The sequence below is a fragment of the Pipistrellus hanaki genome (genome assembly GCF_964339955.1).
Source record: "Pipistrellus hanaki genome assembly, chromosome: 8".
Lineage (NCBI taxonomy): Eukaryota > Metazoa > Chordata > Mammalia > Chiroptera > Vespertilionidae > Pipistrellus > Pipistrellus hanaki.
In genome coordinates this window covers 70,822,493-70,843,790 of record NC_140510.1, presented here as the reverse complement: position 1 = coordinate 70,843,790, position 21,298 = coordinate 70,822,493, and the positions used below count along the sequence as shown (strand labels likewise).

Here is a 21,298-nt window from a genome sequence, read left to right as displayed (position 1 = left end):
GTGTGTGTGTGTGTGTGTTTGTGTGTGTGTATTCCACTAAAAACATTCAAATTGAGGTTAAGAGATCACTTGGATATCTTGGTGAAATAATTATTAGATGGAAAATGGCTGAATCTTCATGAAACATAATTTGATAAGATTATATTACAAAGTAGAATCATTTCTCTTCTGGCCGTCAACAAATAGAAAAATCCATATGCATGTTGCTTTCTTCAGTGTTTCCCCATAGCAATCAATACAGAAGGCCCACAAAGTAATACATCCATTTACACATATTGACAGCAAAAATCAAGCTTCTACATTAGCTCTAAAGTACACATTGTCCCTTGAAACCTTTGACAGCTTGGCTGGTTTCATTTTTATCCTCGTATACTCTCTTCCTGGAAAGCATCCTGGCTTCTTAAAATAGGTATTCATGGAAAACATTCTCTCGAGCTATAGTGTTACCAAGAGTCATTTTCTTTACTTGCATAAACTGAACAGCTTAATAAAATAAAAAGACTACTGTTTAATCCTATATAATAAAAGGCTAGTATGCAAATTGTCCCCTCAGGTGTTCAACAGAGAGTTCAATCGCTTGCTATGATGTGCGCTGACCACCGGGGTTATAAATAAGGGAAGTACATGAATGTTACCAGTACATTTAATAGATTACCATAATATATCTGGTTTAGTTCTTTAAATTTAGAAGAACATTATATATTGTGTAAGTTAAGGAGTTGTATAAATTAGATAGCAATGTCAGTTTTGTGGTGTTACAGCAAATGACCAAAAGATTTGAAAAAGAACAGGTACTGGTGATTTCTAAGAAGTAGGAAATTTGTTTTGGGATAAAGAAAATGTTCTAAAAGTGGTTGTGGTGATGGATGCACATATACTATGCATATGTGAAATAAAATAGAATTACACACATTCAATGTGTGAATTATATGGTATTTATTTAGCCATGTCTTATTCTTCTTCCCTCCCTTCTTTCCTTCCTTCCTTCCTTCCTTCCTTCCTTCCTTCCTTCCTTCCTTCTTTTCTTCCTTCCTTCTTTCCTTTGTCCCTCCCTCCTTCTCTCCTTCCCTCCCTCTCTTCCTTTCTTCCTTCCTTGTTAATCTTATATGAGAATATTCTTTCCATTGCTTTTCAGAGAGAGTGGAAAGGAGGGAGGAGGGGAGGAGAGACAGAGCAAAGAAACATCTATGTGAGTGAGAAACTTTGATTGGTTGCCTTCCACACGTGTCCTGACAGGGGCCCAGGGATCAAACCTGTAACTCAGGCACATACATACCCTTGAATGGAATTGAACCTATGACCCTTAGGTGTGTGGGCTGAGCCACAATGGCCGAAGCTCCAACTCTTGGTCTTTAACCTTGCCCATACCCCTCTGTAAAGTTTCTTCATTACCCTTGCTCTCATTACCCTTTTGAGTGTGTCATCAGCTTCTTGCTGGGGTCCTAACCATATTAGGATTGAACCATCGTATATCTTGCATTTGTATATATACACATAGAGAAAAATGTTACCAAACCACAGAAATAAATCATTTTCATCCTTTTTTACATTGGAAATGATATGCACCAACTTCAGGTAGTGGTTATTTTTATAGAAGGAAAAGAAGGGAGAAAGTGAGAATTGGGTTTATTTACCCTGTTTTCCCGAAAATAAGACAGTGTCTTATATTAATTTTTTCTCCCAAAGATGCATTAGGTCTTATTTTCAGGGGATGTCTTATTTTTCCATGAAGAAGAATACGGTACACATTAATTGTTAAATGAAAATAAAGGAAATTTATTACCTGTATACGGTACAGTAGTACGGTAGTTGTCAACACAAACCAGACAAACTGTGAATCCTACAGTATCAAGAATTTACTCATTTATTCAATGACAATCATGTCATCATCTTCTGGAACATCATCATAACAATCCAATTCCTGAATTTCCTGGTGAATTTCTTGTGACTCCATATCTTTCAGAATCAGTGGACCAAATCTCTCATGTTTAGCCTAGGGGGCCCTTATTTTCAGGGGGATGCCTTATATTTCACTCAGAAGGAAACCTGTAAGTAGGTGTTATTTTCGGAGGATGTCTTATTTTCGGGGAAACACGGTAGCTATATCTAACCTGTCATAGTTCCAAAAAATAGTATCGAACAAACAAAAACTAAAATAAATATGGCAAATAATACTTTTTAAAAAATCAGTCATGGACACATGCATGTCTCTTTTCTGTCTTTTGGGAAAATTAAGAGATGAAATGAAATTTACCCAATTTCAGACTGGAGCCTGTTTGTGAAAGAAGCTACTCCGTGTGATGGGTTGGGGGTACATGTGAACAGAGCTTTGGTGTACACAGACCAAGGAAAGGGAAAACAGAGCCTGAACCTTTAGGAAGCCCTTACTTATTTAAAAAGTTCGCTGAGCCTATCCACATAGCAGCAAAGATGAACTACTGTTCCCGGGAGATGAGGTATGGCATTCTTCATCTTCCTTAGAGTTCTCGTGGAAACAGTGTCTCTGGGACACAGAGTCTCTTGCAAACTGTATCTGCCAGCACACGTGGAGTCAGTTTAACCTGGAGGCTACCCCCCCGGGAAAGTGTCTACCAGCCCTGGCTGCTTCCGGTGTAGAGAGGAAGAGAATCCATGAACAATCATGTCAGCAGCAAGGCAGCCTGAGAGGCTGGCCAGAACTGGCCATGAAAGGTGTTTGCTTTAAACCCTTACTTCCCGAGCTGGAAGCAGTTTTGCTCATTCTTCTATGGCTCCATGTCTCTTTCTACCATGTTTCCCTGAAAATAATACATCCTCCGAAAATAAGACCTAGTGCAACTTTGGGAGAAAAAATTAATATAAGACACTGTCTTATTTTCGGGGAAACAGGGTAGGTTCCTAGAGAAGTATCTTGTGACAGTGGTGGCCTCATACTCTGTTTTCTGGACCTCCTCTGAATTTCCATTGTCTCCGGGACACACATGGCATTTGACCACAGCCACGGTGCTTGTGCAGGATGGACTCCACTTCTGTCTGCAGGGCTAGGTCCCTGATTGATGGAGGCCTAAGCCAATGGATTGCTCTACCCCAGCCCACAGTCCTCTCAGTGATGGGCTCAGAAACACGAATATCCTCATGGAAGTTGTAAATTTAAACCAATGCGACCTCAGGAAACCTTGCAGGGGCTTCAGGAGAAGGGGGTGTTCACTCTGCCTATGGGGTTAAGGTAAGAAGGGTGCAAGGGAGATGGGATTGTGCAGCCAGCTAGCTACCGAGAGAGGAGCCAGCCTGGTGATGAAGTCCCAGGTGGCCGAGGCTCCGGGGTCCTAGCGATGCAGGTAGACCTGAGACAGGCCGTGCCTGAAAGAAGGAGCCACCAGCCCGGGAGTAGAGGCAGCTGTGGAAGCTGGAGAAGACAGGACATGGAGTCTCCCCTCGGGCCTCCAGAGAAGGCGGCCTGATGGTACCAGGACTTTTTGGTGCAGTGGAACCCTAGTAACCTCCACCTTGTATAAAAGGTCTGCTGTTTGAAATCCTCTGCTATTATTAGATAGTCCCTTGTTCTATAAACGCTGTCATTTTTAGATAGTCTCTTAGAATAACTGTTTCAGTTTGAATAATAGAAAAAGATGAAACGTAACTGTGTGACCTTGCAAGCTAGCCATCTAACGTAACGGACGAATACTGATAATAATTCCCATGTTCTTATGCCAAATGTTTGTTCTCTATGTATCCAAGATGACAAACTGTAACAATAACTCACACAGAGCCCTCTGTAACACCTGCGGACAAAGGGCCGAGAGGTATAAATACGGGAAACGTCCTCTGTGTCTTCGCTCAGAGATTTGGAAGAAACACCTCCCTCTGCACTGTGTGCAAGAAACGACTCCTAATTAATTGTCTCATTAAGGCGTCTCCTATCTAGCTCGCCGATTTACAGGGCAACACCGTGAAAGTCCTGCAGCCTCTGACTCCCAGAACTGCCATATAGCACACGCGTGTGTGTGTGTGTGTTGAAGCCATTGCCTTTGTGGTAGTTTGTTACAGCAGAAATAGGAAACCAATACACTACTTCCGGTCAAGTGCATGTTCTGTTGCCAGGGAAAAAGGTTTTAATAGTTTCTCCTGGAGTGGGAGGTAATACGCTTGTGGGTTATTACATGTTTCCCAAACCCATTGTTGCTTCCGAACAGCCAGGTTACAGCCTCCTAATCAGTCTGCCTCTTCTAAAAAGTAACGGGCAAAAAAATAAATAAATAACAAAAACAAAAAGAGAATGGCCATCATCAGAGAATGGCCTACTTTCATCTGGAACCGTAGCTGGCTGAGAAGTCCCCACCTTGCCAGGGCATCAGTTCTTTAGCTCCTTCGTGACATGTCGTGTTGGTGGCAATACTGGGGGCCGAGAGGGGACTAATAATGCCTCGATGTGCCACAAATTTCACAATTAACCAAAGGAAACATACTGCAGCTGCAACTGAATTTTTTTTTTAGAAAGTGGGTTAGAGAGTTTATAACTGTGATAGAAAGTTGTCATGAATAGGAGGGCTCACAAAGGGGTGTTTCACCATTTCCATCGCAGCGTCGTTTCCGAATGGTGTTATGCCCTGAACATTCTGGGAAACTTTGTGCGTCGAATATCCTCATGGAAGTTGTAATAAGCCGGAATGCTTCCCCCAAAGGTGCTTCTTACGAAGGTCACGGATGTTTTCCTGTTTCTTTTGAAAATAGGTGTGGTAAATCTTATGTAAACCAGCGGAACCAAAGCAATCTAGGCCTACAATAATAAACGGCTGTAGTTAAGTAGAAACAGTTTTAGGTAGCGCTCAGAGGAGTGACTCTCCTTCAGGAGGTCAAGGCAAAGAGGAATGCATGTCTTTGTGGCGGGGGTTCTCCTTAGTGACGCTTCTGCACGTCGTTCACACAAAGTCCCTCTGGCGTGGCAACTGTTGCCAGGTAGGACCGAGCTTCCTGCGGAGTTCACGAGATCAGAGCTGCTTTTAATCAACAAGCCAGAGCCGTATGCAGGCTGGTAGGCTGAGTACACAATGCTGGTCCCCACTAGTCAACATGCAGACAAAAGAAACGGAACCGAAGTGGCATTGGGACACATCTTTGTCCACCTGCAAGGCTGTGGGGAACACTGGCCTTGGTGTAGGGGCCATGGGTGCCATTAGGCGGCCTTGGGTTTGGGTTTAGGATCTTCCTCCAGTTGAGGGAACTCTCCCCAGAAGTAGCCCAGTCTAAGAAATGGTTTCTAAGCATGTTTGTGAATGGGATTAGAGCGTTACCATTATGCTTCCTCTGGAAGACATCCGGAGAGCATGAGAGGCTAACGTAAAATAGCTGTGATGCTGGACACGATTATTTCAGGTGACGTCGTGCTAGAAGCTTTCGTGCTGACAATGAGCACCCCACTGGAGAAGCATGATTGCTGGTGGTTGGTCAGTAGATCCATAGTGTTGTCCAAAAAAAGGGCAACACTATAGTTCTAGAAGTGGTGCTGATAATTTAAAAAAAAAAAAAAATTTAAATTGAAGTATAATACAAATACAAATTGTGCACCCTTATTCTAAATGTACTAGAGGCCCAGTGCATGGATTTGTGCACTGGTGGGGGGGGCGTGGCCTGTGGGGATAGGCCTGCTGTGGGAGTAGTCACTCATCCTAGTCAGCCGAGTGGCTGTGGACCCGCCCTCTGAGCGGCTGTTGAATGAGGAAATTAGCCTGAGCTGACATTTTGGGGTAATGTCTTGGGTAAAGACATGTTCTGTGTCCTGGAGGAACCTGGCAGAGAGCTTTGCACTCCAAAGCCACTCGGTGAATGTCCTTGATGTGTGATGCCAGGTTGGTGACACCATCGGGGAAGTTCAGGGCAGCTGTGCTCCAGGATCCTCGGCCAGCAGGACGGCCTCCCTGGCAGGGGGTTTCACAGTGACACCCCCTCTTGCTATCTGGTTATGCCTGCTCCCCGCATTCTTTCTAGAACACACTGAAGAGGGCCTGCATCAGCTGGTGGGGTCAGGTCAGAGTCTGGATTGCCTCAGGTATTTGATAAGTTCAGAGACTCAGCCTCACCCTGTGCCTGCTAGCGGCTGCTCATCCTGGTTAGCCAAGCAGTGCTCCCACTGTGGGAGTGCACTGCCCACCAGGGGGCAGCTCCTGCATTGAGCATTTGCCCCCTTGTGGTCAGTGCATGTCATAGTGACTGGTCAACTGGTCCTTTGGCCTTTCCACTGTTCAGTCGCTGGGCTTTTATATATATATGTGTGTGTAAAAATTTATCAAGATATATATATATATATATATATATATATATATATATATATATATATATATATAACTTGATAAATTTTTACACACTAATCCACTTATGAAACTAGCACCCAGATTAATGAAGAGAGCACAGTTTCTCAGCATCCCTCCTTGTGGCTCTCTTCCAGTCATAACTCCCACCCCAAGGTAACCACTATCCCAACTAATAAATGGAATAAATGGAATTGATCAGCTTTCCTTGTTTTGTACTTCTATAGCTAGAAACATACAACCTATGCTTTTTTGTATCTGTTTTCTTGCACTCAACTTTACACTTGTGAGGTTCCCTCATATGGTTATTTAGTTTTAACTTGTTCATTCCCATCATTTTATAGTATTCCCTGTGAGTACTGCTTGTTTTTGTTGTTCATGTAGGCATTTACTTAAAGTGTATAAGAGCAATTCATTATGTCTGAATAAATTCACATGAAAACCCTTAAAGATATCCAGTCCTCTGGTTCTAGCTCTGTTTCCAAGGATGCAAACCTCTGAGCTGTAATTTGAGACTCTAAATGGTATTATCGGCGAGGAGGACGAACTCTGAGCTGATGGCCTAGCAGTTACTGATGCTAGAGTTTTCTTTCTGCAAGCTAATCAATGGGAGTCTGGAAATATAACTCAGTGTCTTGTGAGTTTGCTTGGCATGAATGAATTCCCGAAGGCTGTGTCACCTCCAGGTGAATGAATAAAATCGGAACAAGCTGAGCCTCTAAAACGAAGGGGTAAACTCTCAATGAATCGAGATTTGAAATGACCTAATGGAAATTGATCTGAGTTCTATGGACCTGGACTCTATTGATCTGGAACTGTAAAGACTTTTTAAATGTGCTTCTGACTGTGTCCAAATCTGTCATTTCTCAAAGGGTAAGCGCCCTGGAAAAGAAGGCCAGTGAGCAGCTCAGGAGTTGCAGAAGGCGCACGGCGGTGGTGCAAAACAGAATGTCAAGAAGGTGTGGGCAGAGTTAAGAAAATGAATGGGCACTGTTGAGGCATCCAGGGCCCAACCACAGTCAGAAGTCGTTACTATCCATAGAAACAAAGGGACAAGGGGAGGCATTGGCGTCCTGGAATCCAGTGAGGCCTGGAGGAGAGGAGGGGGACTGCCTGTAACTGCATCACCAAGGCACAGAGGGGGCTGAGAGCAAACACTCCAACCCCTTTCTTCACCCCGTCCCCCCCAACCTCCCCCCTCCCCGCCCCTGCCAACCTTCTCCCAGAAAGTCTGTGCAGAGCACGTGAATGGTTCTCCCAGGATGCAACACAGGGCAGAGTCCTGAGGAGCATGGTTCCCAGAGGAGGTGGGTCGGGACACGGAGAAAACGGCTATAAAATGACAAGCTGTCTGCAGTATAGCCTTGGAAAACAGACAAGGGGCAAGCCTACCATTGAAAGGGGCACCATGTTAACCTCTGCATGTATTTTTTTTTCCAGGAATTCGCTCTTGCTTTTATTTATTTAAAATATATTTTATTGATTTTTTTTTTTTTTTACAAAGAGGGAGGGAGAGGGATAGAGAGTTAGAAACATCTTTTTTTAAAAAAATATATATTTTATTGATCTTTTTACAGAGAGGAAGAGAGAAGGATAGAGTTAGAAACATCAATGAGAGAGAATCGTTGATCAGCTGCCTCCTTCACACTCTCTACTGGGGATGTGCCTGCAACCAAGGTACATGCCCTTGACCAGAATTGAACCTGGGACCTTTCAGTCCCCAGGCCGACGCTCTATCCACTGAGCCAAACTGGTCAGAGCCGCTCTTGCTTTTAATTTCATAATATATTTCTGTCCTTCTGTCTAATTGTAAGTCTTCTTAGGTTAATGGTGAGCCACCTGTTGCCTCTGTGTGACTGTGAATTAAGACACATCCTGGACTCCTCGGCTCAGGGTTCAGTAATGATACAGCTTCCGGGAACAGTGTCTTTTCTGTGGCCCAAGCAATGGCACCCCCATAGTCTTCTCCCCACACAGAGCCCTGTATCGGTGGGAATTTTGAGTCAAGCAAAAATGCGGGGTTTATCTATTTGGTCATCAATGAGAAAAATATGCCAAGTATAGAGTATAGTTAGGAGTTTGAAAATGTTCATTATCTAACCAAAATATCATCCTCTCCCGGGATCCTTTTTTTGTATCTTTAAGCTTATTTTGGCTTCTGCTTTCAAGAGAGTCTGAAGAGATACATTCACTCAGCAAGCAATTTGGGGCTCTTCTGATGTGAATATTATTGAAAACGTTATGAGTGGTATTATGAAAGGTGCTGAAAAGATGAAAACAATCAGAAAACAGGAAACTGACGAGGCAACCATTGAAACAAATACAAAGGCGCTCCAAGCTAGCAAATGATTTGAGTGGGAGATTAATTTTCGGTATCTGAAGGACAGCTTTATAAAAACTAATGTAAGAGCTATTTTAACCAAAGAGACAACGCACCACAGTGGGGAAAATACTGAATGAGGAGCCAGAGGCCTGGTGCTAGTCCTGGCAAATGACATAGTCTTTCTGTGATTTAGTTTCTTACCCATCAAGTTGGGATAACAATGGACTAAATTTTTTCCAAATGATATAGTATATGTTGGAGGTATTTTAGAAGTTAACTATCCTTTGCTAATAATGCAATTGCAATATTTTATTTTATTTTTTAAAATATTTTTTATATACATTTTATTGATTTTTTACAGAGAGGAAGAGAGAGGGATAGAGAGTTAGAAAGATCGATGAGAGAGAATCATCGATCAGCTGCCTCTTGCACACCCCCTTCTAGGGATGTGCCTGCAACCAAGGTACATGCCCTTGATAGGAATCAAACCTGGGACCGACTTTTCAGTCCCCAGGCTGACGCTCTATCCACTGAGCCAAACCAGTCTCGGCGCAATTGCAATATTTTAAAGTTGCCTTCCGATTTAGTTTCCCTCTTCAGTAGGCTAACTCCCCCCGCCCCCGCCCCCCTGCCCTCCTTCCCCCCCCCCCCCCCCGCCCCCAATCCTGGCTTAGCAATGAGGCTAGGTTTGGGAAGGAGCACCTGTTATAAAGGCATTGCTTTGGGCCAAAGGAAGTTCCAGGGAGACAGGAAGGGGAAGTAAGAGCACACATCTGTCCCAGTGTCGTCGGTCACGGGAGAAGGCAGACAGATGTGAGCCTCCAGAGAAATGTCCTCTCCAGCTTCGGTCCCAAGCTGGGGAGGGTATGTTAGGTCAGGGTTTCTTGCTTCAATTTATTTTACTTATTTATTTTTATTGTGGTAAAAGATATAACATTTACTTAAAATCATTTTAAGTATACAGTCATGTGGTGTTAAAAATATTCACACTGTTGTGCAACCAGCACCCCCATCTGTCCCTATAACTCTTTCATCTTGTAAAGTTAAAACAATATCTTCCCCAGCCCTAGCTGGCTTGGCTCAGTGGATAGAGCATCAGCCTGCAGACTGAAGGGTTCTGGGTTCTATTCCAGTCAAGGGCACGAGCTTGGGTTGCGGGCTCGATCCCCAGTAGGGGGTGTGCAGGAGGCAGCTGAGCAAGGATTCTCTCTCATCATTGATGTTTCTATCTCTCCCTCCTTTCTCCCTTCCTCTCTAAAATCAATAAAAATATATTAAGCAAACAAACAATATCTCCCGATTCCCCACTTCACCCAGGCCCTGGCACCCACCATTGTACTTCCTGTCTTTATTATTTTTTCTACTTCATGTAAGTGGAATCATGAAATATTTGTGTGTGTGTGTGTGTGTGTGTGTGTGTGTGTGTTTGTGACTGGCTTATTTTACTTAGTGTAATGTCAACCATATTGCATATTGCAGAATTTCCTTTCCTTTCAAGGCTGAATAATATTCCACTGTCTGGATATTCCACATTTTACTCATGTATTCATCCGCCCATGGGCATGTGGATTGCTCCCATGTTTTAGTTATCATGAACAATGCTGCTTTGAAGTCGGGAACAGATATTCCTTGAGACCCCACTTTCAGTTCTTTTTGTTATAATCCAGAAGTGGAATTGCTGGATCGTGTGGTAATTCTATTTTTAAGTTTTTGAATCACCATACTGTTTTCCACAGCAGCTGTACCATTTTACATTCCCACCAACAGTGCACAAGCGTTCCAATTTCTCCACATTCTCACCAACACTTGGTTAACAGTAGCCATCCTAATGGGTGTGGTGCAGTATCTCATTTCAGTTTTGATTTGCATTAGTGTTGTAGAGCATATTCTCATGTGCTTATTGGCTAGTCAAATATATTTTTGAAGAAATGTTTATTTAGGTCCTTTGCCCTTTTTTGAATTCAGTTTTTTTTTTTTTTTTTTTTTTTTTTTTTTTTTTTTAAATTCAGTCTTTTGGGAGTTCTCTCAATATTCTGTCAGCCTGGGCACTGAATGGTCCTGGGTTTGATTCTGATCAAGGGCATGTACCTTGGTTGCAGATTCCCTGGCCCTGGTAGGGGTGCGTGCAGGAAGCAACCAACCCATGTATCTCTCACACATCAATATTTCTCTCTGTCTCTCCCTCTCCCTTCCACTCTCTCTAAAAATCAATGAGAAAGTATCCTCAGGTGAGATGGGGCAGATGCTCTATCCACTGAGCCAAATCGGCTAGGGCTGGAATTGCTTTTAAGGTGAAAAAACAACAACAACACAATAACAAACAACCCCCCCCAAAACCCCAAGGGCAGCAATAATGATCCATTTTAGCTCTATTTATTTTTATCCTATTTTTTGTTTGTTTCAAGCTCAATTGTAACAGTGGTTAATTAATACAGGAGGTTGACGCCCTAACCAGTTTGGCTCAGTGGATAGAGCGTCTGCCTGCAGACTGAAAGGTCCCAGGTTCGATTCTGGTCAAAGGCATGTACCATGATTGCGGGCACGTCCCCAGTAGGGGGTGTGCAGGAGGCAGCTGATCGATGTTTCTCTCCCATCGATGTTTCTAACTCTCTATCTTTCTCCCTTCCTCTCTGTAAAAAATATCAATAAAATATACTTGAAAAAAAAATACAGGAGGTTGAGGGTAGTAGGTGTGGGGTAGCTTGGTGGAGTGAGTTGTAGAAAGAGAACATGTTTGTACGGGCGTTTTCAGAGTGTGGTGGGTGTGTGGTGTTCATGAGTGCCATGGAGGCACCTGCCAATGATGCTTGGGCTGGACAGAGCCAGGGGAATAAAGGGGCCGGGCTTTCTGTTACATGTGACAGGACACAGCTGAACTGACCGGAGGAAATAGAGGAGGGGGTTGATCGGCTTCAGGGACGGGAGTTCATTCAGTCCCATTTGCCTTCCAAGACTCAAAAGACATCTTCTCTCCCTCAGCTTCCCTTCCTTTGAAGTTGGCCTCATCCACAGGCAGGGATGGCAGTTGTTAGCACTGGTTTGTATCCTTCCAAAGGCGTCATCCTAGTTCGTGGTCCACAGAGCCAAATGTCAACAGGACGATTGACATTTCTTTTGAGAGCCCCATTTTTTAAACTTAAACTTCTGACCCCACTTCTTCAACATAGACTCGCCCAGGCCGTGGTATTTTGTGGAAGAGCCACACTCAAGGGGCCAAAGAGCCGCATGGGGCTCTCGAGCCGCAGTTTGCCGACCACGGGTCTAGGAGACATCTGCATTTAAACTCGGATTTGCAACGTAACACTCCAAGAGGTCTTCAGGTTGATAACTCACTACAGCAAAGAGCCGCATGTGGCTTGCGAGCTGCGGTTTGCCGGCCACCGTGCTAGTTTAAAGGGCTTCTTTTTCTGAACGGATTCAGCCAAGCCCCAGATTGAGTTGCTGGACCAATATTCCCATCCGGGGACTAGACACTGTGGTTGGTCTGTAATAGCATGACCAGCTGGGTGGGAGGTGGCAGGTGTTGGCATCCTGGTACCAGGAAGACTCCTGCGCCAGGGGGAAGGGCAGTCTCACCTCTCCCCCTGCCCCCTCCAGTTACCAGAGAAGGGGAAGAGATGAATACCGAGAGCACATATTTTGAAAAAGCCAAATTAAGGGATATCCACTATTTTTTTTTCTTTGTGGGGGAGATATTTTGGGACCCCTCCATATAGGCACAGTTGTTAAACTGTAAAATCCAGTAAATCTTTCCCATACCTGGGTAGATACCACGCATAGGGGGCAATGTCCCCACATTTCAGCGTTTTTACTCTTTCCCCAAGCGGGGCTGAGCCCACGGAGATGCTGCAGAAGCAGCAGAGAGAAGGCCGGAAACATTAGGACCGCACATGCTTACATGCTAGTGCCCTCTTTAGGCAACGCGGCTCAGCGCGCTCCCAATAATCCATTTTTAATCGTGACCACACCCCGCGTAGGTGACGGGAGGAGTGTTGCGGTCTGGCCCTTGCAGTTGGGGAAACCGAGGCATGACACCCCTCCATTCGGCTTTTCCGCGGGATCCAGGAAGAGTGTGGGCGCACGACCTGGGAGGGCCCCCTCCCTGCTCCGCGTCGCCCTTGGCAGTCCGGCCCCCCGCGCCGCCGGGGAGCAGGGGAGCCTCCGCAGCCTCGGATCCGCCCGCGCCCGCCGCGCCCGCCCGCTCACCTTCCCGGGAAGGTCCCGCCGGCCAAGGTCTGTCTGTCCCTCCCGTCCTCCACCCCACACCCCCGTCTCCTCCCGGGTCCCCGACGTGCCCGAGGCCCCCGCCCCGCAGGGCGGTGCGGGCAGAGGCTGCGCTGGCGGCCGGCGGGAGGGGCGCGGGCGCTGCCGGATGGAGCGGCCGGCCCTTCGCCCTCCAGGGGCCGGGGCGCCGCGGGTGGGGGCGGCTGCGGGCCCGCGGGCGGGGAAGGTGGCGGCGGGCGGGCGGGAGGCCGGGGAAGGCGGCGGCGGGCGGGAGGCCGGGGAAGGTGGCGGGGAGCCGCGAGAGGGGCCGGGCGGGCCGCGCACGGAGAGCTCGCGGGCGGCGCCGCGGGCCGATCGGGGACACGTCGCGCCGGGCCCGGCCGCCGAGCTGCGCCCGGACCCGGCGCCTGGGAGCGCGGGCGGGAGCCATGGCTCCGCGCGTCCCCGCCGCCGCCGCCGCTGCTGACTCGGCACAATCCGCGGGGCGCGCGGGGGGCGCGGCGTAGCCGGCGGGCGGCGGCGCGGAGCGGCCCGGGAGCCGCCGGAGGGAGCGCGCCGGGTCCCTGGGTGCCGAGCACGATGCCAGCACAAAGGCGGGCGCAGCCCCGGCCCGCGGCGGGGGACGGCGGGGATGGCCGCTGAGGGCGCGCCCCGCTCCGGCCGCGCCTCCTCCGGCCGCCGTGGGTCCCGGGGCGGAGACGGCGGCGCAGCCCGGACCTGCATGCGACGCGCAGCGGCGCCCCGGCCGCCAGCCTCCCCGCGGCGCGCGCCCCGGCGGAGAGCAGCTCCCGGGCGCGGGTCCCGACTTCCAGGACTGCGGGGCTTCCCCGGGCGCGGGCCCCGCACCCGTCCCCGCACCCGTCCCCGTCCCCGTCCGCTGAGCCCGGTGAGTGCGCGCCCGGCCGGGCCCTCCGCCGCAGGCACGGGACCGCGGGGGCGGCTTTGTTTTCCTCGGGCTCCGCCGCGGTCATTCATTTGACACCCGGCCTCCCGCTGCCCGGCGCGCGGGTGGGCGTCCAGGCTGGTCTCCCCGGGCGCGCACTTCGGGACTGGGAGCACCGCGGGGGGAGCATCCCGGGGGGAGCATTGCTGGGGAGCACCGCGGGGGGAGCGCCGCCGGGGGAGCACCGCTGGGGGGGGAGCACTGTTGGGGCAGCGGAGGCTGCGCTTCCTTTGGGCCGGGACTTGCAGGAGCTGCCTGGCCGGCTCGGGCCTGGAGGAGCCGGGCTGTGGATGAGGACGTAGGCGCCCTCGAGGCCGAGCGGCTGCAGAGGCGGGCTCCCCGCGCCCGGCCCCTCTGCTAGCGGAGCTCCAGTGTTTTGCGAGGCGATCACTCTGAGTTTTAGGGACACATTTCTTTCCTTCCGAGGGGGGCGTCCGTGGGGACCCTGAAGGGGCTCCCAGCGGTACAGGGATCCGTAGATCTTGAACTTGGAGGAAGCTCGCAGAGTCTGTGGTCGTCCAGGAGACAGGTGGGCAGCAGGCAAACTTGCCCGAGGCGTTAGCCCGTTGGTATGTGTGTGCGGCCCCTGGAGCCCAGCAAACTTGGAATGCGCCTGGCACCCTTTCCTTTGTCGGAGTGTGGGTTTGTCTCTTGTTGAGTAGTGTCCTGTGCGTGGTCATTTAGAAAAAGATGGTAAGGTAACTAGTAGAGTCCTCTCTCAGACCTGGTGAAATTTCATATACTCACTGGTTTGTCTGACAAGTAGGATTTTCTTTTATTTAAAAAAAATATTTTTATTGATTTCAGAGAGGAAGGGAGAGAGAGAAACATCAGCGATGAGAGAGAATCGTTGATGGGCTGCCTCCTGCAGGCCACACTGGGGAATCGAGCCCACCACCTGGGCATATACCTTGACGGGGAATGGAACTGTGACCTCCTGGTTCATAGGTCAAGGCTCAACCACTGAGCTACCCTGGCCAGGCACGTATGACTTTCTTTTTACTGTTTCTCCTTTTTCCTTTGCCTAGAGAGAGCTCCCTCCCCCCTCACAGATGGCTGTGTGTTCTGAGAGATTATCCATGACCTATAGACAGGAGGGCCAGTTATCGGGCTCATCTTTGTGCTTATTGAAGCGAGAGGCCTCCTTTGCACGAGGCTGTCATTCACGGTGTGACAGTCTGGAGGTGGCTAATCTGTTTGGTCATCGGCGGATTCCTGTAGGGATTGTTTATATAGTGAGGGCGGCAGATGGCCTCCCTCCCACGGGGAGCCCAGCAGAAAGGGTCATTGTGTTCCAGCCACGTTAGCCACCTCCCTGTGGGGAGCTGGAGTGGGGTGGGGTAGAGGGTGGGGAAGTCATCGTACTGATCTTTCCAGGGAGACCAGCAGTCTAACCAGCTCAGTTCTCCTTCCTCTGTACATTTACGAAGTCATCATGAAGCTGTTTGTTTGGGTTATTGCCTTGGCACACTTTGGTCTCACTTGTGGTTATGTGAACCAGTTTGAACAGTTATACGAACCAAAAAAAAAAAATGTCTTCGAATTGAATACGATGGCACCCCTCGGGGGGGGGGGGGGGAACAGTCGTGCGTTCCTGAGCTCTTGTTCATTTCACAAATGGCTCCTTGGGCGCATGGTGCCTGCTAGGGAAAGGGCTTCCGCGCAACTGCATCAATTCCCTTAATTCTAAAGGCGTTTCTTCCACCATCGCCAGGACAGGTGGTTCCCAGCTCTCAGGATTTGCTGCCCCCACCCCCTCACCCCCAGCTATGGGCCGCTTTACCATGGCTTCCATCACAGCACGGAGCAGGCTTTGGCCAGGACGCTGTATGAAGGGCTGTGGAGTCTGTGAAGAAGCCAGCACCATTCTGAACACCGGCGACGAGCGGTGTGCATCGTTTATGTGCCGCACGTCACAGCTCGGCCACACACGTGGCCTTCCCTCTGTGCTGTGAGGGGAGAGCTTCCAGCCACAGGACACAGCTTAATGAGGGGCGGGAGCGATGGGGGACCCCTCTGGACAGGGAGTGTGGGATGAGCGTAAGCGTGGGCTCCGTGTCACACGGGCAATGCGCCCGTTTTCTCATTCTGTTAACGCCTTGTCCGTCGCTGACCTCGGCCACAGGCAAAGCAGCGAAGGCTGCTGCCTGGGGTGGAGGGCAGGGGCTGTGGCCTCTCTTCTGGCTCAGTGTGTTTTGCAGGAGAGGTGGCTTTTGGGCTCCGTCCAGTGTGCTCTGGCATCAGTGAAAGGATCTGTCTGTCGTTCAAAATACTCGTTACATCGGCGGCCGGTACCTGGGTCCCATCTCACCAGGCGGCTGTCTCTGGTGACATGTTCCTTTCAGAGGAACCGGGAGCTCCAGACCTCGGGCTTGCTGTGGACCCGGTCCACGCCCCAGCGTGCTGCCGCCTGCGTCCGTGGGAGAACACGGAACCAGTTCGGCCTGGTGTGTTGGGTAGGGAGTTGCCAGCGCCGTGGTGGAAAGAGACCTGGCATGCACGAGAGAGGACGGCGTTTGCATTTCGGTTGACCCGACGGAGGCAGGGGCTGCGTGTGGGCGCACAGGATGTCTCTGGTGGGAGGGTGTGAGCGAGGGGTCGGAAGGGTGACCGGACCTCCTGGTTTGCTTGCGACAGCCCCCGTTTATTCCTGTTGGCCTCGCGTATCAAACTGTCCCCTTTCCTACGTCAGAACGTCCTGGTTTGGGTGATAAGTCATGTTAAGGAATTTTGACTGTTTACCACCCTCTCCTGACCTCACATTTTGAGTTTTGCTTTATTGCAGCCTCTTACTGTTCAATGCAAAGATAAGAAAGGTAAAAACAGATAACATATGCATATCGGAAGAAAAAAAACAACCCAAGGAAGATAGAAAAGGAAGGTAAATGGATCGCTTGTCTCTCTCTCTCTCTCTCTCTCTCTCTCACACACACACACACACACACACACGCACACACACATATATATGAAATAAAGTAGTTGCATCCTTCAGTTGTTAGAGTGGCCCTAAGCCTATGCTATTTACCCAGGGCTGACGCCAAGTGGGAGAACTCTTGTGACTCGGGAGAGCAGCTCAGCAAAACCTGTCTGTAGGCCTGCCGGGCGCGTGGCTCCGGTTCAGGACGGAGTGTTGGGTCCAGGCTCTGGAGATTTACCGGGAGTTCAGAGCACAGGTGTTGTTGCCAGGACTCGACTCCCAGGTTCCAAGCTCTCAGGGCCACAAGGCTGATGGGAGAGCCCTTAGTTCTGTCCTCTCTCTGACCCCAACCTTGGGTTTGGGCCCCAGCCCTTGGGGCAGAGGGCTTGCAGAGGAGAACGGTGGGGAGCACTCTCATGGGGGTGTGAGATTGTGTAGGTGGCCTGGTAGGGGTTTGGCTTCCAAAGCTGGATATATGGTTCGCGCACCCATTTCTGCAACCACCGTGCTGCTTTGCTAAAGAATCGTCCGTCTTAGAGTTTAGTGGCAGTGGTGGCCAGAAGGTGTTCCAGTTAATTGCGCTGTCACCTTTTCCTTGCTCCCTTATAGTCCTCAGAAGCTTGGACAGTGTGTCTGAAGAAGAAGAAATTTATGTATTTCTTTTATAAGTAGGATGACTATATAATTTTTTTTTTTTTTTTTTGTCCAGACAAGGACATTTTTGAGAGTCCTTGAACTATATCAAAAGCTATATAACCTGGGGCTCTCCAGGAAACTGTGAAATACGGTTGTCTTAACTATGACCTAAGTCATTAGTTCAAAAGAAAAGATTTTTGTTGATTTTTAGAGAGAGAGAGAGAGAGAGTAATGGAGATGGAGAGAGAGATTGAGAGAGAGAGAGAGAGAGAGAGAGAGAGAGGCACTGATGTGAGAGAGAAATCAGCTGCCTTCTGCATACCCCCTACCGGGGATTAAGCCTGCAACCCGGGCATGTGCCCTGACAAAGAATCGAACCAGCGATCTTTCTGTGCACGGATGATGCTCAACCAACTGAGCCACACTGGCCAGGGGGTCATTAGTTTTTATCCAAAGAATACCCATAGAATAGAAAAATGTCCTTAGCTTCTAGATTAGTTCATCATATATACTTATGTGTGTGCATGCATATATACTTACATATACACTGAGTGGCCAGATTATTATGATCTCTGAACGCATAATAATCTGGCCACTCAGTGTATATCCTATATAATAAAAGGCAAATAAGCAAATTGTCCCCTCAGCCAGGAGTTGGACCAGCAGGCAGGCCAGCCAACAGCCCATGTCCCCTCCCCCTGGCCAGGCTGGCTGGACCCCACCCATGCAAGAATTCATGCACCCCCCACCCCATACACATACACACACACACACACACACACACACACACACTAAGTGGCAGGATTATTATGTGTTCAGAGATCATAATAATCTGGCCGCTCAGTATATATGTATATATAAACACTGGTCACATATCTATAGATATGTAAATGGTGGGGTTGAAATGAACCAGTTGAGAAGGCCTAGTCATTTGGAAAACTCTGGCCTCCATCATCTTTCAAGGATTGGCTTTCCAGTTAAACTCTCTGCACCCAGCCTTTCCAAACTTCAGTTCCTCTTCTCACCTGTGTAATTAAAACACCGATCTGTTGGAAAGATTTTCCTGCTTGAACATCTTTGCTAGCTCTCCATTTTCTGTTTAAGTCTCAAAGGGAGATCCAGACAATTTGGTGGTCAGAGAGAAAAAGCAATGAGAATTTCATTCATTCATTCATTCATTCATTGCACTACTATTTATTGAGTACCTTCTGTGATTCAGTCTCTCATCTAGGTGCCAGGAAATACCAACGAATAAAAGATCCCTGCCCTTGGGAATGGAGGGATGGGAGTGGGAGACAGATAATAAAGCAAGTAAATAAGTAAATCATATAGCATGCCAGGTGAGGAGGCAAGGGCTTTGGAAAGAAGAGAAAGCAGAACAAGGTAAATATGGTGGAGGAGGCATCGGGGTGAGAGACCTTTACAAAGACTTAAAAGGAGGCAAGAGAGATTAATGATGCCTGAGGGTGGGTGTTCCAGGCAGAGGGAGCAGCCATTGCGAAGGCCCAGAGGTGAGAGCGTGTTTGGATGTGTTCAAAGATTAGCAAGATGGGGTGGGGTGGCCAGGGGGTCCTTGGAAATGAGATCAGAAAGGCGTTGGTGAAGGAATGACCGAGCACGTAGGAGAGTGTTTGTGATGGTAGCAAAAATCTTAGGTTCTTAAAACCCACACTATTAAAAACTGTGTCTGTGCTGTGAAAACCGCCCTGGTTAATAGAGCTTGCATCCCATGTGGTGCACTGTATCTTGGTCAGTAAACTTTTTGTATCCCTTGCTTGCTGTTCCCTTGTTAAAATACCATTTTTTATTTTATTTATTTATTTATTTTTTGTCGTCGCTGGTCTTATGTGGGATCCCCGTTTCACAGAAATAGACCAGCAGCTCAGAAGGGGTTCACGGAGGAGGGAAAGTGGGGATGAGAATAGTCGTGTCAATGCCGCAGGTCAGTGCATCATCAACACACTGAGAGGCCGGAATCTCGCTGCAAATATGAAATGCGAATCTCTGTGTATACTAACAAGGGAACCGGCGGGAGCGACCATTTCAGAACTGTGTCTGAAACGGGAAAGCGCCCATGGGAGTGGGACAGTGACAGCCCCGGAACTGTCTATTGTAGGCCCCGCCCCCGTTTGCGCCCACTCCCCAGTCATCGCCTGTTATGCAACGTTGTCTAATGGTGGCAGGAAGCCAGGGGTGTGTTGGTGTCCTTTTCAAACAAAGCACAGTGGCTTCTCTGTGACACAATTGAAGTTTTCCAGGACACGCCCACGAGAAAGCTTTCCACGACACAATTTACGTGTGCTGTGGCTCCCGGTAGGTAAGATCCTTGGAGCAAAAAAATGAGTCACGTTACTAAACAAGACACTTGGAAAGTCAGCTGGGAGATTGGACACGCATTATCCTCAGAGAAAAACCAGGAGGTATGGACAGAATTCCTTTGTCAAAGGACAGGGCTGGCTGTTGCGTAATATCGGCGGAGAGTAAGAGTGTGAAAGAGCGATCACTATCAAGTACGTGCCAGTGGGTATTGCATTGGATGAAACCATCGGTGTCACACGCAGAGGATGAATCAGCTCTTGGCATCTGCTCGGGGAGGGGCGCTTGGTGCGAGGCTTTGTTCATTTATCACTGAAAAGGCGGGCGAGGAGCGAGGCTTTGTTCATTTATCACTTCCGTGAACCGTTATTCAGGAGCCTGGGGAAGTTAGTCCGGGGGCAGGCCTGGCGAGGCGCTGGGTTTATGTCTAGAGAAGAAGTGATGGCTTGGCGAAGAACGGAAGTTGCACCTACCCTGTTTCCCCGAAAATAAGACAGTGTCTTAAATTAATTTTTGCTCCCAAAGATGTGCTAGGTCTTATTTTCAGGGGATGTCTTATTTTTCCATGAAGAAGAATACAGTACACATTTATTGTTGAATGAAAATAAAGGAAATTTATTACCTGTATACGGTACGGCAGTACGGTAGTTGTCCAGACAAACTGTGAATCCTACAGTATCAAGAATTTACTCATTTATTCAATGACAATCATGTCATCATCTTCTGGAACATCATCATAACAATCCAATTCCTGAATTTCCTGGTGAATTTCTTGTGACTCCATTTCTTTCTGAATCAGTGGACCAAATCTCTCATGTTTAGCCTAGGGGGGGCCTTATTTTCGGGGGGATGCCTTATATTTCACTCAGAAGGAAACCTGTAAGTAGGTCTTATTTTCGGAGGATGTCTTGTTTTCAGGGAAACACGGTAGAAGCCCGCCCACAGGCTGCTCCATTTCCAGAGAAGAGAAAGGGTCCCTGATCTTGAGGAAATACTAACGGGAAGAGGGAAAACTGGGTGCAGTGAGATTGGGATTCCTGAGTACGGGAGGGCCAGGTGACGGGCAGGGAGTCTAACACTTCATCTCGATGCAGGTGGACGCTGGCTGTTTAAGGAACCGCGCTCATGTACACTATTTTACCAGTGGAGTAGGAAATACGTTTCTTCACAACAATGATCAGAAATGGGTTCTCTCACATCAGGTGGCATATTCAGAAACACTCTCTCCCACCGTGAGCCAGGCCGAGGATGGGCAGGAAGGAAGAATTGTTAACAAAGCATTCTGCCATCGCCCTGGCTGGTCTGGCTCAGTGGGAAGAGCGTCAGCCTGTGGCCTGAAGGGTCCCGAGTTCGATTCCAGTCAAGGGCGAATGCCTGGGTTGTGGGATCAATCAATGAATAAATGAGTCTCTCTCATCATTAATGTTTCTAGCCTTCTCTCTCTTCCTCTCTGAAATAAAAAAAAAATATGTATATTAAAAAACAAACAAATGTTCTGCTACAACCTTAGCACTAGGAACTTTTTTTTTTTTTTCTTAAAAGAGTAGGAGGTCTTGCCGAAACTGGTTTGGCTCAGTGGTAGAGCGTCGGTCTGCAGACTGAAAGGTCCCAGGTTCGAATCCGGTCAAGGGCATGTACATTGGTTGCGGGCACAT

General features: G+C 48.4%; 1 protein-coding gene across 4 annotated transcripts in view; it reads left to right on the top strand.

The window, feature by feature from the left end:
• Positions 1-12,582: 12,582 nt before the first annotated feature.
• The window catches only part of HECW2 (HECT, C2 and WW domain containing E3 ubiquitin protein ligase 2), a 226,022-nt gene continuing 217,306 nt past the window's right edge, over positions 12,583-21,298 (top strand). For 3 of the 4 annotated variants that reach the window (XR_014795809.1, XR_014795810.1, XM_084893123.1), the window contains exon 1: positions 12,583-12,840. Coding sequence is in view for 1 of the 4 variants with exons in the window: in XM_084893123.1 (XP_084749249.1) it covers positions 12,636-12,840 (205 nt within the window). In the remaining 3 variants the exon portion in view is untranslated. Of the gene's footprint in view, positions 12,841-13,293; positions 13,718-21,298 lie in introns of those variants that run through there. The other variant, XM_084893124.1, reaches the window with a different exon arrangement.